The sequence below is a fragment of the Colletotrichum siamense genome, assembly GCF_013390195.1.
Source record: "Colletotrichum siamense strain Cg363 chromosome Unknown KSG_Cg363_contig02, whole genome shotgun sequence".
NCBI lineage: Eukaryota > Fungi > Ascomycota > Sordariomycetes > Glomerellales > Glomerellaceae > Colletotrichum > Colletotrichum siamense.
The window spans coordinates 1,509,791-1,524,703 of NW_023501015.1; the positions used below are offsets into that span (position 1 = coordinate 1,509,791).

General features: G+C 55.3%; 5 protein-coding genes across 5 annotated transcripts; 4 read left to right on the plus strand and 1 right to left on the minus strand.

Annotated features, from left to right (window-relative positions):
• Positions 1–1,055: 1,055 nt before the first annotated feature.
• Positions 1,056–4,400, plus strand: AGO5 (Protein argonaute 5; the record flags this gene model as incomplete). The annotated part of the gene is made up of 2 exons (XM_036634254.1): positions 1,056–1,396; positions 1,445–4,400. The coding sequence occupies 2 exons, from the start codon at positions 1,056–1,058 to the stop codon at positions 4,398–4,400; spliced, it is 3,297 nt and encodes a 1,098-aa protein (XP_036500085.1).
• A 645-nt stretch (positions 4,401–5,045) lies between these two features.
• Positions 5,046–6,205, plus strand: glo1-1 (Lactoylglutathione lyase; the record flags this gene model as incomplete). The annotated part of the gene is made up of 5 exons (XM_036634255.1): positions 5,046–5,092; positions 5,147–5,175; positions 5,230–5,666; positions 5,716–5,974; positions 6,030–6,205. The coding sequence occupies 5 exons, from the start codon at positions 5,046–5,048 to the stop codon at positions 6,203–6,205; spliced, it is 948 nt and encodes a 315-aa protein (XP_036499168.1).
• A 697-nt stretch (positions 6,206–6,902) lies between these two features.
• Positions 6,903–7,604, plus strand: CGCS363_v002407 (Uncharacterized protein; the record flags this gene model as incomplete). The annotated part of the gene is made up of 2 exons (XM_036634256.1): positions 6,903–7,137; positions 7,210–7,604. The coding sequence occupies 2 exons, from the start codon at positions 6,903–6,905 to the stop codon at positions 7,602–7,604; spliced, it is 630 nt and encodes a 209-aa protein (XP_036499169.1).
• Positions 7,605–9,051: 1,447 nt separating this feature from the next.
• Positions 9,052–9,839, minus strand: CGCS363_v002408 (uncharacterized protein; the record flags this gene model as incomplete). Its single annotated transcript, XM_036634257.1, has 4 exons — positions 9,052–9,091; positions 9,148–9,383; positions 9,462–9,569; positions 9,618–9,839. 4 exons carry the CDS (start codon positions 9,837–9,839, stop codon positions 9,052–9,054), a joined length of 606 nt encoding a protein of 201 aa, XP_036500080.1.
• Positions 9,840–10,509: 670 nt separating this feature from the next.
• On the plus strand, positions 10,510–13,497 carry rsc9 (Chromatin structure-remodeling complex subunit rsc9; the record flags this gene model as incomplete). The annotated part of the gene is made up of 3 exons (XM_036634258.1): positions 10,510–11,485; positions 11,539–13,385; positions 13,444–13,497. The coding sequence occupies 3 exons, from the start codon at positions 10,510–10,512 to the stop codon at positions 13,495–13,497; spliced, it is 2,877 nt and encodes a 958-aa protein (XP_036499159.1).
• Between the last annotated feature and the right edge of the window lie 1,416 nt (positions 13,498–14,913).

Consider the following 14,913-nt stretch of genomic DNA (forward strand, 5'->3'; position numbering starts at 1 on the left):
CCTCCCGCCTCATCTGCGCCAATTGGGAGCGTCCCTGAGCCAACAATAGGTGCATCAGGGCTGGGTTTGTGCACCCCCCCACGAGACGACATAAAAAGTTGCCATGGACACAATTGGCATCTGTCATTGGTAGATCTGCCCATGACGGAGCCCTGCCAGAACACATTGGTTTGCACAACCACTTATGGAGGGCCTTTTTCCCACTTCCCTCTGGCTTTACTTGTCAAGGTGCTGCCCAGTGGCTGCTGAGAGCAATGCCGTAGTAGCTAGCTACCTGCTGTTATTGGCGTGCATGTTAAGGTAGACAGACATGCGAAGTGCTGTGCCCATGAGCATGTTGGCGGTAGAGGTTACCTTTCTTTGCACCTGTTTGCTCCGGGGCGGATGACGATGAAGTTTCGCTCCTCATTCTCTCCCTTGTTCCCTCACTCCCACACACCAATTTCTCTTTCCTGGACAGATACCAATATCCTCAATACCCTATCCTGAACCAATTCCAATCTTCATCTCTGTGCTCGTCGGCGTCCCCTCTTGCTCTCTCATCCTTCCCATCCTTCCCTGCCCCCGTTGTTCAGTGTGTCTTTAACTTTATGCTCCATTCCATTTGACCTCGTTCCCCACCTCGACTGGACAAGGGTTCGCTGTCTGTGTACAAACATCGATCTCTGCCCGTACATCTCCTGTTCCAACGACATCCGATACTTTACCAAGTCTTACTGCCATCGGAGCCTTACCATCAAAGTAGCTCCCGGCTCTCTGCATCCACTTTGTCTGGCCGGCCTCCGGCATTCTCCACCTCGTTTGTCTGTTTGCCGTTTCTGGCCACCCGACATCAGTCTTCATCAGCCTGTTTGCCGTCTGTGCTGGCGTCTGGCGTTCACCACGTGCTGCTTGCTCCCTGCCCGTGAGCAAGTATTATCCCCAATATCAGTTCTTACTTGGGACACAGTTTTCTCTCTTCTCTCTTTCTATAACGCCTGAGAGAGTTCTTGTTAGCCAGCACACATTGCTAGTTCGGAGAGACACTCGCTTTTGTTGAAGCTTTTCACGTCGACATGGCGGATTCAGGGCGTGGGGGCCGCGGCCAGGGCCGAGGAGGTCGCGGCGGTGGTGATCGTGGTGGTCGCGGTGGTGGTCGTGGCGATCGTGGTGGTGGTGATCGTGGTGGACGTGGTGGTAGCTTCCGTGGAGATCGCGGTGGTGGTGGAGGTGGCTTCCGTGGAGATCGCGGCGGCGGCGGCGGCGGCTTTAGAGGAGACCGCGGCGGCCGTGGCGGCAGTTTCGGCGGCGGAGGCAGAGGCGGTGATCGTGGTGGACGTGGTGGTGGTAGAGGAGGTCGCGGCGGTTTCGCTCCTCGCCGTGATGCGTTCGAAGGCGAAGCTTGCACCTTCTACGGGTACGTCGGACGTCTTTCAGCTCTATCTCAGTGACTAACACCTCTCAGACAAGGCTCCACCATCCGCCAGCCTGATGCCGATATCACCAAGCTCGAGGACAAAATCATCCAGAGTCACCAGTCTAAGGACCAGGCCCTCATCAAGAAGATGAGTAGCATGAAGCTCGCCGATTCCAGCTCGGCCTCCCTGATGCCCCGCCGCCCTGCCTACGGTACCAAGGGCAAGCAGATCATCGTCTGGGCAAACTACTTCCGCCTGAGCGTCAACCCCATGGTGCTGTACCGGTACAACCTCGAAGTCCGCAAGGGCGAGAAAGAGGACGCTCCGCCCGAAGAACCGCAGGTCAAGGCCAAGGGCAAGGGCAAGCCTCCGGCTGGCTCTGGCGATGGCGCTCCTGCTGCCATTCCTGCTCGGAAGCTCAAAGTCATCCTGCAGTACGCTCTTGCAGAGCTCAAGAAGCTTGAGCCCGACGCCGTTTTCGCAACCGAGTTCAAGTCCCAGCTCGTCTGTCTCAACAAGTTGAGGCTCGTCAAGAACCCCATCATCGTCAAATTCAAGAACGAGAACTCCAGCCGTGAGGAGTTGTACAACGTCAAGGTCGTCGGCGAGACAGAGGCTCCGTTGGCTGCCATGGTCCAGTACCTCCAGACCATGGTCGATACGAGTGACCCAGACGAAGTGCACTTCCCCCGGTTCGCGACCTCCATGGATGCCCTTGGTGTCATTCTCGGCTACACCCCACGGCTGAACGACCAGGTCACTGCTATTGGCAAGGGCCGGTTCTTCCCGTGGGGTCTCGGTTCCGCCACGGCACAGCTCGGCTCTCAGGATCCCCTCACAGCCATCAGAGGTTTCTTCCAGAGTGTTCGTCTCGGCACCGGCCGCACCCTCTTGAACGTCAATGTCACCCACGGTGTGTTCAAGACCGATGTCCGGATCAGCGACCTTTGCAAGTGGTTTGGCGTTGATGTCTTCGGTACCGGCAATGTCCGCGCCCACAACGAAGCCAGAGGAACTCTGCGCACCTTGTCCAAGTTCCTCGCAAGGACTCGCGTGACCATCGAATTCCGCACCGGTGACGGGAAGAACGTTATCGCCAAGAAGGCGATCCAGGGTCTCGCGTGCAAGCACGACCTCTCCAGGCCCCCTATCGACAGCACCGTCTTCTTCACCAAAGACTTTGCCTACGGTGGCCCCTCGGAGGTCAAGTTCCAGCTGGAGCCTGAGGAGGGCCAGACTACGGTCATGGGCAATAAGCCGCCTGGTGCCTATTCAGTTGGGCAGTATTGGCAGTGGAAGTACAAACAAGCTCCCGACAACACCTTGCCGCTGGTCAACCTCGGCACGGCCGCCAAGCCCATGTTCTTCCCTGCCGAGCGGTGCACCATCGTTGCGGGTCAGGCTGTTCGTTCTAAGCTTACCGGTGACGAGACTACCATGATGCTCGACTTTGCTTGCCGCTCTCCTTTTGCCAACGCCATCTCCCTCGAGCGTGACAGCGCAGCGGCCTTGGGCTTTGACGAGCCGATCCTGCAGCAGTTTGGTCTGTCGGTTGACAAGAGGCTCTTATCTGTCATCGGTCGTGAGCTGATGCCTCCAATCGTCACCTACGGCAATGCCAAGACTCTCCAAGCTCGCAGTGGTTCTTGGAACATGAGTGGCGTCAAGTTTGCCAAGGCAGGCCCCCGGATCACTAACTGGAACTGGGTTCGCATCGTTGACACTGGAAACCCCAGGATCTCTACCGACGAGGTCGCAGAATCCGTTCGGCAATTCGTGGCATTCCTGAACACCAGTGGAGTCGCCATTGACACTCAGGCTCCAAACACCGCTCACCAGATCAATGTAGGTCGCGGCAATGCCACTGAGGACATCAGGAGAGCGTTCGCGGCTATCGACGCCCACACTAAGAAGGATAAGGGTACCACCAAGAACTTCTTCCTGCTTGTGATCCTGCCAAGGCAGGACACCGCCCTCTATGGCGCCGTCAAGTCTCTCGCCGACACCCAGTTCGGTTTCCACACCGTTTGCTCCGTAGAGAAGACGTTCCTCAAGAACAACCCCCAGACTTTCGCCAACATTGGTCTCAAGTGGAACCTGAAGAACGGTGGCAACAATCACCTGGTCAAAGACACAAGCGACATCATCACTTCGGGCAAGACCATGATTGTTGGGTACGACGTCACTCACCCGACCAATATGCCTAACGACAAGAATGCCGCGCCCAGTCTTGTCGGCATGGTTGCCAGCGTTGACAGGGACCTCGGACAGTGGCCGGCCGTTGCGTGGGAGCAGGGTGCTCGCCAGGAGATGCTTGGCGAGGAGCTTGTCGAGCATTTCAAGTCTCGCTTGGTCTTGTGGCGCTCGCGCAACCAGGGCAAGCTTCCCGAATTCATCCTCATCTACCGCGACGGTGTCTCTGAGGGCCAATTCACCCAAGTTCTCACTATCGAGCTGCCCATGATTCGCAAGGCGTGTGCCCAGCTCTACCCGTCCGGACAGCGCCCTAAACTATCCATCATCGTGTCCGTCAAGCGCCACCAGACGCGTTTCTATCCTTCTTCTGACCAGAACATGGACCAGAAGTCGCGCAACATCAAGAGCGGCACGATCGTCGACCGCGGCGTCACTCAAGCTCGTTACTGGGACTTTTTCCTGACGGCTCACACGGCTCTCAAGGGCACTGCTCGCCCTGCTCACTACACTGTGCTCATGGACGAGATCTTCAGGGAGAAGTACGGTGTCGGCACCGCAGCGGCAGACCAGCTGGAGAAGCTCACGCACAACCTGTGCTACCTCTTCGGCCGTGCCACCAAGGCGGTCAGCATTTGCCCGCCGGCCTACTACGCAGACATTGTCTGCGACCGAGCCCGTGTCCACCGTCCGGATCTCTTTGATGTTTCGGACGTGGCATCGACAGCCACGGGCGTATCCCACGGCACCACGCCTTCGAACGTGATCCAGGTTCACCCCAACCTGCGGGACACTATGTATTACATTTGACGAGGATCATGAATTAGGAGCGCTGAATTCGATCAGCGATTGGAAACGATGAAAAGCAATTGATAGCAACGTTTTGGACTAGGTTTTACAGAAAATGGATATCATGGAGTGTAGGGAAGTCACATAGCATACACTGATAGAGAAAACACAGCAGCGTTTTGCCTGGAACTCGAATGCTTAATCGTGTCGCGGCGAGGTCGGTGGTTTCGGCCGAGCCCGGGGTTGAAGCCGGACCGGGGCCGGTGCAATTTCATTGGCTTCACATTGACGTCAGTGGGGTGGGAGGGGGGTCCCAGCATGAGGGGCAGAGCTGCTACGGCGGGGTAGGAGCTGTTACAGTGCTGACAAAATAGCAGTGACGAGACACTGGAGCTTTTGAGGAGTTCGTCATGCACTTTTTATGTCCGAAGAAAGGCCCCATCTTTGAAGCTTCCATCTCCGAGCTTCTTTGAGCGGCATCCCACAAACCACTTCACCAGCTTCTATGAACTCCTTCAGAGCACTTCAAAGACTTAAGCTTATCCAAAACACCCTCATTGCCAAGCCCCTTGGTAAGAACCCTATCTGGTCTCTATCGCAAGCGTCGTCTTGTTCCCTCTGACCTTATATTACCCACGCGCAGGACGAACCAATCAATACGCAACCATGGCTGCCACGACGGACGTCAAGAACTACAAGTTCAATCACTCGATGTGAGCCTTGCATACTCAATTGTCTGCCAGCCTGAAGATCTGACCCAATGCCAGGATTCGAGTGAAGGACCCCAAGCGCTCGGGTACGCACTCATAGTCTGTCCTCGTGTCTCTAACCCGCTAATGGCCCCTTCAAGTCAAGTTCTACGAGACGCTCGGCATGTCCGTCATCAAGGAGATCAAGCAGCCGGAGGCCAAGTTCGACCTCTACTTCCTGGCCTACGATTCTCCCAAGGCCGCCTCCGCGGGCAACAGCACCTTTGACCGCGAGGGCATCATCGAGCTTACACACAACTACGGCACCGAGGACGACGCCGAGTACAAGATCAACAACGGCAACACGGAGCCTCACCGCGGCTTCGGGCACACGTGCATCAGCGTCGACAACATCCAGGCCGCGTGCCAGCGCCTCGAGGACGCCGGGTACGCGTTCAAGAAGAAGCTGACCGACGGCAGGATGCGCCACATTGCGTTCGTCCTGGACCCGGATGAGTACTGGGTTGAGATTATCGGACAGAAGCCGATTGAGGAGACGGAGAGCATCAAGACGACCGATGTCACTACCTACAGAATGGTACGCGGGAGCTGTGATTTGGGGAAGAGCTGGCGCTGACGAATGACAGAACCACACCATGCTCCGCGTTAAGGACTACGAGAAGTCTCTCAAGTTCTACCAGGAGGTCCTGGGCATGACTCTGATCCGCAAGAACGAGGCCAGCGACTTCACGCTCTTCTTCCTGGCCTACGGCGACCTGAAGGAGGGCGAGAGCCAGGCGCAGCGCGAGGGTATCCTCGAGCTCACCTGGAACCACGGCACCGAGAAGGACGAGAGCTTCAGCTACCACAACGGCAACGACCAGCCCCAGGGCTTTGGCCACATCTGTGAGTCACGGCGGAACATGAAAACCTATCGGGAATGAGGGCTAACACGAGCTAGGCGTCACTGTCGACAACATCGATGCCGCCTGCGCCCGCTTCGAGGACTTGAAGTGCAACTGGAAGAAGCGTCTCACCGACGGCCGCATGAAGAACGTGGCTTTCCTGCTGGACCCCGACAACTACTGGGTCGAGGTTGTGCAGAATGAGAAGTTCGCTGGCAAGGAGAACTTCTAAATCTACGACTTTCGAGCCACGAAATTGCGATGTTAGGGACTGTGTTTTGCGGGTGCAGGATTGGCGTTCAGTGAGAGACAACGGGCGGGCGGATGAGCGATTGCATGGGTGAGGCGTATGAAAAAAGTCGAGGTTGTCTTCTGAGCCGTTCCAGGCGTGTAGCGTACCTAGGTCGTACTCATTCGGAGAGCACAGAATCCCGGAAAGAGGCCATCGTAAGCAAATGAAATCAAGTAATCACTCATCTGTGCGGTTCACATTCCAAATCGCAGTGAGCTGAAGGGGTGGCGATGTTGAAGGATGCTGTGAGGGTGAGCTGGGACCCCTGCCCGCAATGGAATCGTGATGGAATCCCCCACTGATTCCACGCTGTGGCGCCAGAGTGCATCCTGTGTGGCGGTGACACCCCGCCAAAAATCGTTGACGCAACACCATCCCGCGGTGGCCACAGGCCCTGTAAAGCCGCCCCGTCCCAGCATCCCGGGCCTCCGATTTGTCACTGCCTCCCCTCATTGGAACATCATCCCGTCTTCAAACTGCATCCTCTCACCCTTCGCGCATAAAACCTCACCAAGACCCCCACCACCACTCACATTCTTGCTCCTAGTCAAGCTTAAACGTACTCACTCACCAGAACCTCAAACACCTGGTGATAGTTCCGAAATCAGCAACTACACATTTGGGAGAGTCTTTGCAAATGCGATTCTCACCCTTCATCTCAACCATTGTCTACACCTTCTCCAGCCTCACCCGTCCCCGCGTCGCCTCCGCCGCCGCCTCATCGGTGCAGCAACCATTCGTCACCCGCCCGCTGCGCGCTTCTATGCCGAGTATCCCCTTCCTTGGAGCTCTGTTCGGGTCGTCTTCGCAGGACAAGATGTCGTATCCCGATAAGAGGACCGATGACGAGTGGAGGGCTGTGTTGAACAAGGGTACGCCAACCTCTCTGATTGTCTCAACGACTCACTATACATGAGATCACATCACTAACCCTCACCCCAAAGAACAATTCCGCATCCTCCGCCAAAAGGGCACGGAGGCCCCCGGCTCCGGTACCTTCGACAAGCACTACCCCTCGGAGGGCGTCTACGCCTGCGCGGGGTGCTCGACGCCGCTGTACAAGGCCAACCACAAGTTCAAGTCGGGCTGCGGGTGGCCGGCGTACTTCGACTCGATCCCCGGCGCCGTCGTGCGCCACGAGGACCGCACGCTGGGCATGGCGCGCACCGAGATCGTGTGCGCCAACTGCGGCGGCCACCTGGGCCACGTGTTCAAAGGCGAGGGCTTTGACACGCCCACCGACGAGAGGCACTGTGTGAACAGCGTCAGTCTGACGTTTTCGGCGGAGGATAAGGGGGAGGGTGCGGCGGAGGGCGGCAAGGTTGAGAGCAAGGCTTGAGTTTGAGTGATGGTGTTTGGGTACTTGAGGGTGTACGGGAGTTGATGAGAGGATGAGTGGTGTTGTGATGACAGCTTGTTCAGGGGCGTCGGCGTGTGTGGACAGATTCATACGAGAGAAAGAATTTTCAAGAGAGTCAATCCGTAAAACTCATTGTGGGCTCCATAGCAGGGAGAATTTTATGTTGCAAGACTTCAAGTTGTGAATGAATTACGTCTATCGTAGAACATGAGGTCTACTTTCATTTCAACGCACCGTGTCTAAGTCTATCGTGAATACGTTTCTCGTGTAGCGTGCAATCGTAACAATCGTGACATGAGCTCCTGCAAATCCATTATGTCCTCGTCAAATTCTCCCATCGTAAATGCTGTCTGGCATGGGACAAAATTCGTTTCCTCCACATATCGCTGCAGCCAGCTTCGCCAGTGGGATATTCATAGCCCCTGAGCCATAGCGGGCGACGGCTTCATGGCATGACTGCCTGTTTCTCTGCAGCATCTCTGCAATCACCCGCTGCAGTGTTTCGGGCCGTGGGTCTTTGCACCATTTGTCGTAACCGTCGTCGCCAAAAAGGTTTGTTTTCCACAGGAGCGTCGACTTCGCGACGAACAAGGCTGTGTCATCAACACGGGGCGGTTGCTGTGTTTCTGCTGGAATGCTTTCTTGAACAAGTGGAGTTGTATAATGCGTAGAAATCTCCTCATTCCCTGCGAGATCATTGCTAAGAGTTTCCACGATGTCGTCGGCCCGGAATTCATCTCCATTGATTGAAACTGGTTTGAGAGTCTTACGCTGAAATCCCTGCGAGGCTGGAGTGGGCATCCTTGGTAGCGGAATTGGAGTTGTTGAGATGCGTCTGGATGGCACATCAGACTTCTGCTTCTTGGAGGCGGCATCTTCCACTTCATTTTCGAGATTTCTCTTTGTGGTCCTCAAAGTGATTTTCGTTTGCTTCTTTTCAGCCGGGGTGTTCCTTCCGAATGCTGGTAGCACTGGCGGCTTCGACCGATCGGTGATCATGGTGCTGCTCCTGATGCCAATGTCGGCATTCGAATCGAGACTTTGGTCTGCGACTTGAGATTGGGTCGGCTTTACTGAGGCTGACCGTCGGAAGGGGAGTTTTCGAGGTGGAGGAAGACCCTCCAAAGGATCAGTAGTCATAGGTCGTGGCCGACTAGAAAGGAATTCCTCGACAGACGTTAGACCACCGCTGCCGGAGCTGAGCTCTTGACTCAAAGCGTGCCCGGGTTGCGACGATGACTGAGATTGAAGGGAGGCTTGGCGATGAGGCGGCTGAGAAAAGTAGCCAGAGGAGGCTTGACTAGCTGCAGGAGCGACTGATGTGGCTCTACTCTCGTTGATCCTTGAGAGGGTACTGCTTGGTCTTTGTGCCAACCTAGATGGGGGGTGAGGACGAGAGGGAGGCCGCGTATGTCCGGCGATGTGGCTATGACCAACTGCAGGCCTGCTGCTGCTGATATATGACCCTGAAGATGCAGGGGCTACGCTGCTCTGACGAGAGTATCTATGGTCTACGGCCGACCTTGGCCTGGCATCGGAGGGAACTTCGCTCATGCCTCTGTGAAACGGTCTGGGCTGAGATGCCGCCAAGCGGCCAGCGAATGGCTCCGGACGTCTGAACACTGGTTGAGAAGTGCGTGGTGCCTGCTGAAGTGCTCTTGGAGGTAGGTTCAGATCCCCAAAGTCCTTCAAAACGTGGTCGAAGTCTGCAGGAATCTTGAAAACCAAGCAAACTTGGGTCTGCGTTGGGGTATCGTCCTGACCAAGGTTAGTTCTTCTGTGTTATAATTGTCACTGTCTCTGGTGTCTTCCGGCGGCATCGTCGTCCTTACTCACCTCTATCGTTTCCCACCGGATGACAAGACGCAATGCGTGGTCGTCACGACACAGCATGTAGTTGCGGTCTGGGAGCCTGGACCCGTCGAAGCTCCCAAAATTGAGCTTCTACGAGCTTCTCAGCATGGGTACCCCCCATTGGACCTTTCAGCTTACCAGTGAGCCCCCATGCTTGGGTACAACAAGTACATAATCCCTCTGTTGAGGGGAAGGCTTGTGCAACAGGCTCTGGCTGGAAAGCAGCTCCTCCAACTTCACCCCCAAGATGCAGTTGCCTTGGTCAGATGAAGTGATCCATTGGGGAGATATGTGAGAGACCCTTTTCATAACCTGGGAGCGGCTTAGGCCAAACTCCCAGCGCAGCGCCTGGGGAGGCATGTCCGGCGATGTCCACGGATGGGGAGGACGACGATAGCGTAGAGTTGAAAGATAAGAGAAATGGTTGGAAAGAAAGAGCGAGCATGACTTACACCAGATCTCCAAGCCTAGGGCAACAGCTACCTACCTTAGCTGCAGGGGTCTTTCCCCATCAGTCAAGCAGGATCGTGGGGCAGGCAAGTGCAGCTCGTATTACGCTAACCCCACTGGGGAAAGCATAGGTAGTCCACCCGCTGCGGTCTTATCACAGAGCTCTGAGTCACGTGATGATAAGCTCAGCAGCGACAGGGATTTTTCCAACGTCCAGTCTGTCGCGAAAACACGGTCGGTTTGGTTGGTTCCAGTCTCCGGCGCATCACCGACCGATCGCAAAGGGCCCGGAACCTGCGCGACAGCACCACCAACCCCTCTCCCATCGTGTGTTGGATTTTCAAAAAAATCCACAATCAGCACCTGCACTTCAATAAAACACGCGTACTTCAACTGCCGAAACACGAAACGAGCGCGTTTGCGACAACTTCTAGAACCTTGAGGCTCTCCTGCAGCCTGTCCTGGATCTCCACACGAAGGAACCCCAAGGCTTTTACACAGCTAGTTCGCCACCTGCATTTCTCACGATTATAGAACATTCTAACCATTCTTTGACAGGTTCCACCCCGCAAAGTCGACAATGGCGCCCTCGAAAGAACCGGAGAAGGAACCCGAAGTTCCCCTTCACTCCATCAGCCGAACACCAGAGTACGAGGATTTCATGAACAAGCTGAAAGCATACCACAATGAGCGCGGCACTACTCTTGAGGCCGAGCCTAAGGTTGGGCCGGTCTATCTCGATCTGTTCAAGACATACACCCACATCTGCGAGAATGGCGGTTACGACAAGGTCTCCGATGAAAAGCTGGCCTGGCGGAGGATGGCAGAACAGTTGGGCATTCACTCTTCCAACGTTGCGTCGACTGCCTTTTCCCTGAAAGAAAAGTACTATAAGAATCTTGCTGCCTATGAAATCAAGTTTCATCATGGCAAAGAGCCTCCCCCAAAGGACATCTTGGAGGATGTGTCAGCCAAGGGTGGAGGCCTGTTGATGCGTACAAGGGAGAACTTCCGCGGCAAGCGCGAAAGCGGCACTGTTGGAGACTCTGCGGCGGCCTCTGGCGACGATGCCACCCCTTCTCGAGAGCGGCCGACCCCAGACGCCCCCGCTCCTTCAAGCGTCAGAGCCTCCCGAGGTTTACGTGAAGCCCCCCCTCAGAGAGTCATCTTCCAGCCGGACACCGGCCCGTCTAGGCCGACGCGCCATGCTTCCGGTCAACAGCCTGGCCATGTAGGAACGCCTACTTCTGCGGGTCAGCCCGGTGCTCACCATGCCATCCCGCAACAAGTACAACACACTCCAGTTCCTCTTCCGCATCAACCACGTGCGGCTCCAAGGGGACCAAGCAGCAGCTTCAACCCTGCCAATAGTGAAAACACGTCATCGGCACTTGACGTTTACATCCCCAGATCGTTGCAGCCGCCGCAGCAGCAGCAGGTCCTTGCCATGCGACCAGTTGAGACTCCCAGCAATAATCCCGGAGAATTTGCCCGGCGCCGGCAGGTCGCTCGTTCTCTTCTGGAGCCGCCTCGCCGTACGGGACCCCACCCCGGTGGTATGTGACCCTCGTTGTTTTGCTTCATGCAAGCTTGCTTACATTGTTTGCAGTTGGATTTGAGGGCCCGAACATCTACATCCGCTGCCTGATGGCTCTGCGCTCGAACATCTTCCAGGAGCAACAGTTTGCTCTGTACCATCTGGTCAAGATTTCCTACGAACGGCATGACAAATTCAAGTTCGAGGGCTTCCCCGGTCTCAGTGAAGGCTTGGTCGAAAAGGTTCTGGAGATTGGCAGCTACTTTTACGACATCAAGTGGAAGGTTTCTTGGACCTCGCACTTGGCCGCCGACAGCATCGACATTCTTGATGGTAACGAAGGCACCGACGATATCCTCGAGCGCATCGACACCTTGGAGCCCAAGCAGCTCAACGAACTCATTGTCCCTGCAGAGCTTGCCGACAGGATGGTATTGATTAACGAAGCCGCCTTGACGCTGAGAAACATGTCGCTCCTTCGCGAGAATGCTGCACACCTGGCTGATTTCCTGCCCATCAAAGACCTCATCTGCATCGTCTTGAGCCTTCCCAAACACGAGTGGGTCGTCGAGTTGAAGCATGCCATGCTCGATATTGCCGAGTCGCTTACCCCGTACCTGGAGATTGACTCTCGAGATCCCTTGTACAAGGTCCTCATGTGGCAGCTCCGTGATTCCGACGACCGCGGCGTGATCCTCACGTCTCTTCGCGCTCTTGGTCGCATTTCGATGAACTTCGAGGCCACCAACAAGCTGGACAAGGTCCCGTCTGTCGTTTTGACCAAGATCAGCGAGCTAATGTTGCTTAACGACGACGAGCTCATGGATGCCTGTCTCGATTTTCTCTACCAGTATACCGCCGTTGTCAACAATGTCGACAACCTTGTCAAGTCGCTCAACTGCGAGCATTTGGTCCAGCACTTGGTTCGTCTGCTGTCGCACAATGCCAAACGATGGCAGCACGAGACATCTCTGCGGCCCGCGATCAAGCCAGCTCAGACAGACGACCCTGCTGCCATGCCTGAAGACCTGCTGCAGGAACTCCTTAAACTCGAAGAACCTGAGCGATGTAACCAATGGGTCAAGTGCTTTTTCGAGGAAGATAAGGACTCCTTCGTCACGCAGATCGCGGCATGGCAGGCATACCAGACCGCATTCAAGGCTGCCTTGCAAGCTAAAGGCCAACCGCTCATCACTCCAGCTGACTTTATTAGGAACAGCTGCTCTGTCTACAAGGGTTCAAAGGCTGAAGTGTGGCATGGCTCGGGCGCTCCCGGTGAGATGCAACAGAAGTTTATTATACACGGCATCCGCTGCAGGACGCAGCCCGTGGGCCTTGACGGCAAGGTCTTCCTCCGTTGTCTTTGGGACTCGTCGAGCGGCCGACCGAACGAGAAGTGCGGCCATTTCTTTGGATCAAAGGAGACCATGTGGAACCACGTCGTCTCGACGCATCTTAAATGGACTCGTAACGAGGAAGGCGCATTTGACAACAGCGAAGAAGAGGTTCGGTGTCAATGGGCTGACTGCGCCAAGTACGCGAAGGCAACCAAGATCAAGCGCGCCGAAATGGGCCATCACCTCCAGACACACTGTTGTCAGATCTTCAATGGAATCGAAATCAACAAGAACAAGTCTCCTCCCGGATCCCAGCCTGGCGACACCATGGTCTTCCAGTACGAAGAGACGGCCGCTATCCATGACGAGCAGAACCCCGCCGCGGGCCCCCAGGCTGCTGGCATTCCTCTCAGCGCGGTGCTCATCCTCCGTAACATCGCCCGCAACGTCGTCAAGACCCCTGCCCAGGAGGATCTCCTGAAATTGCACGAGCTTGGAGGCGAAGGCGGCGGCTGGAACGAGCGTCTGTTCCGCACTCTGCTTCCCCGTCTTTACGAGATCATGAGCGAGAACAAGATTCTGGTACGTCCCACAAGCCCCACTCTGTGCTGGCAAACACGCCGTGCTAACACGTTTACAGGCACCTTACATCGTGTCCCTCATCCGGTGGGTTGAGTCGGAGAGAGACTTGTAGAACATGATCGCGCCAAGGATATCCGGACGATGATGGATGAGGCTTCCGACGATGGTGCCATTAGGAAGTACCGTGATACGAGAACATTACTCTGATTATTATTTGGGATGGCAAATACCCAGGCGTTGGAGAGAGCGGTGGCCTCGGAACTTTTGCGATTGTGGGATTATTGCAGGCGTGGTTTGCGTCTTTTTTCTTTCCTCTTTGTCGACTTAAGAGGCTCACGTTGGTAATCATGCGTCCGAAAGAGGAAGGGGTGGAACTGCATCTGAAGTCCTCATGCATCTGACGCGTAGAGACGTCACTTGCTACGCTACTTGTATCTATATGTGAAATAATACGCGCGGCAATACCGATAGGAAGAAAAGAAATGCTTGTGCGAAGAAAGGTTTCTCGCAGCATAGAGTTGAGCCCATCTCCCGTCGCGAAACCCAATTGACGTCAATGTCCGTAAACACACACACTTTCGAGGGAACGGTTAAAGTTCATCTCATGGTTGCTTCAACTTATTTTTCGTTCCAATTTCCCGCTTCCCATTCGCGTTTTGATGCATGCCATGTCCCCTCGGACATCATCCGCACATGATTGACGCTGGGAAAGGCACGGGCCGAAGGAAAGAGTGGGTGTGGGTGAACCTGTCTTTTTTTTTTTTTTCGGTTCTCTTTGGCTGCTCGCACGCAATGCTGCCGGATCGTGGTCCCCAGGGGCGGGAAGGGATCGTCCAGGGCATGGATTGACGGACGGTGGATGGGACTGAGGGGTCCATTTCACGATGGTGGGCCCGTGGCGGAGCTGGAGCTGGAGCTTGAGCTTCTCAAAGCTAGCGGGGAAAAGGCGTGTTAGGCTATCGTGCGACTCGACACTACGTCATTCTTGGGCGCCGCGGAAAAAAAAAAAAAAAAAAAAAAAAAGGTGATCAACCATCACATGCTCCAAGACGGTCTCACGTTGCAAGCTCGAGGAAGGCGCCAAGGCGTATGAAGTACGTGACACAAAGACGTGTCCTGGATTCTATCCTGCGATCTTGTCTGTCTGTCTCATCTACCGTGGAAACCCAGAGTCCAAGCCTCGGACGTTTCTCTCTATTCTCTTATGGTCATTTCCCAAAGCCACCAAGACCCGAAACCCAGAAAAAAAAGAACGGTGTCCCCCCTTCCGAATCCAAGATTCGTTCCAAAAAGACCACACCTTGTTTTTTGAGACTCCTGAAACTGCCTTGCCTGCTTTGAAAACAACACACTCGATGATGGGGTTGGAAAAGCCAAAGTGATTAGGTGCCGTGTGACCCTTGGCGCTGGGGGGTATAGTCCCGGAATGTTGCAATCGACGAACGTAGGAGAAAGCGTAGACACAAGGAAATCGGCACGAAGTCGCGGAAGGCCGCGACCAGGACGAGGCGGTGGTTTGCTGAAGCCA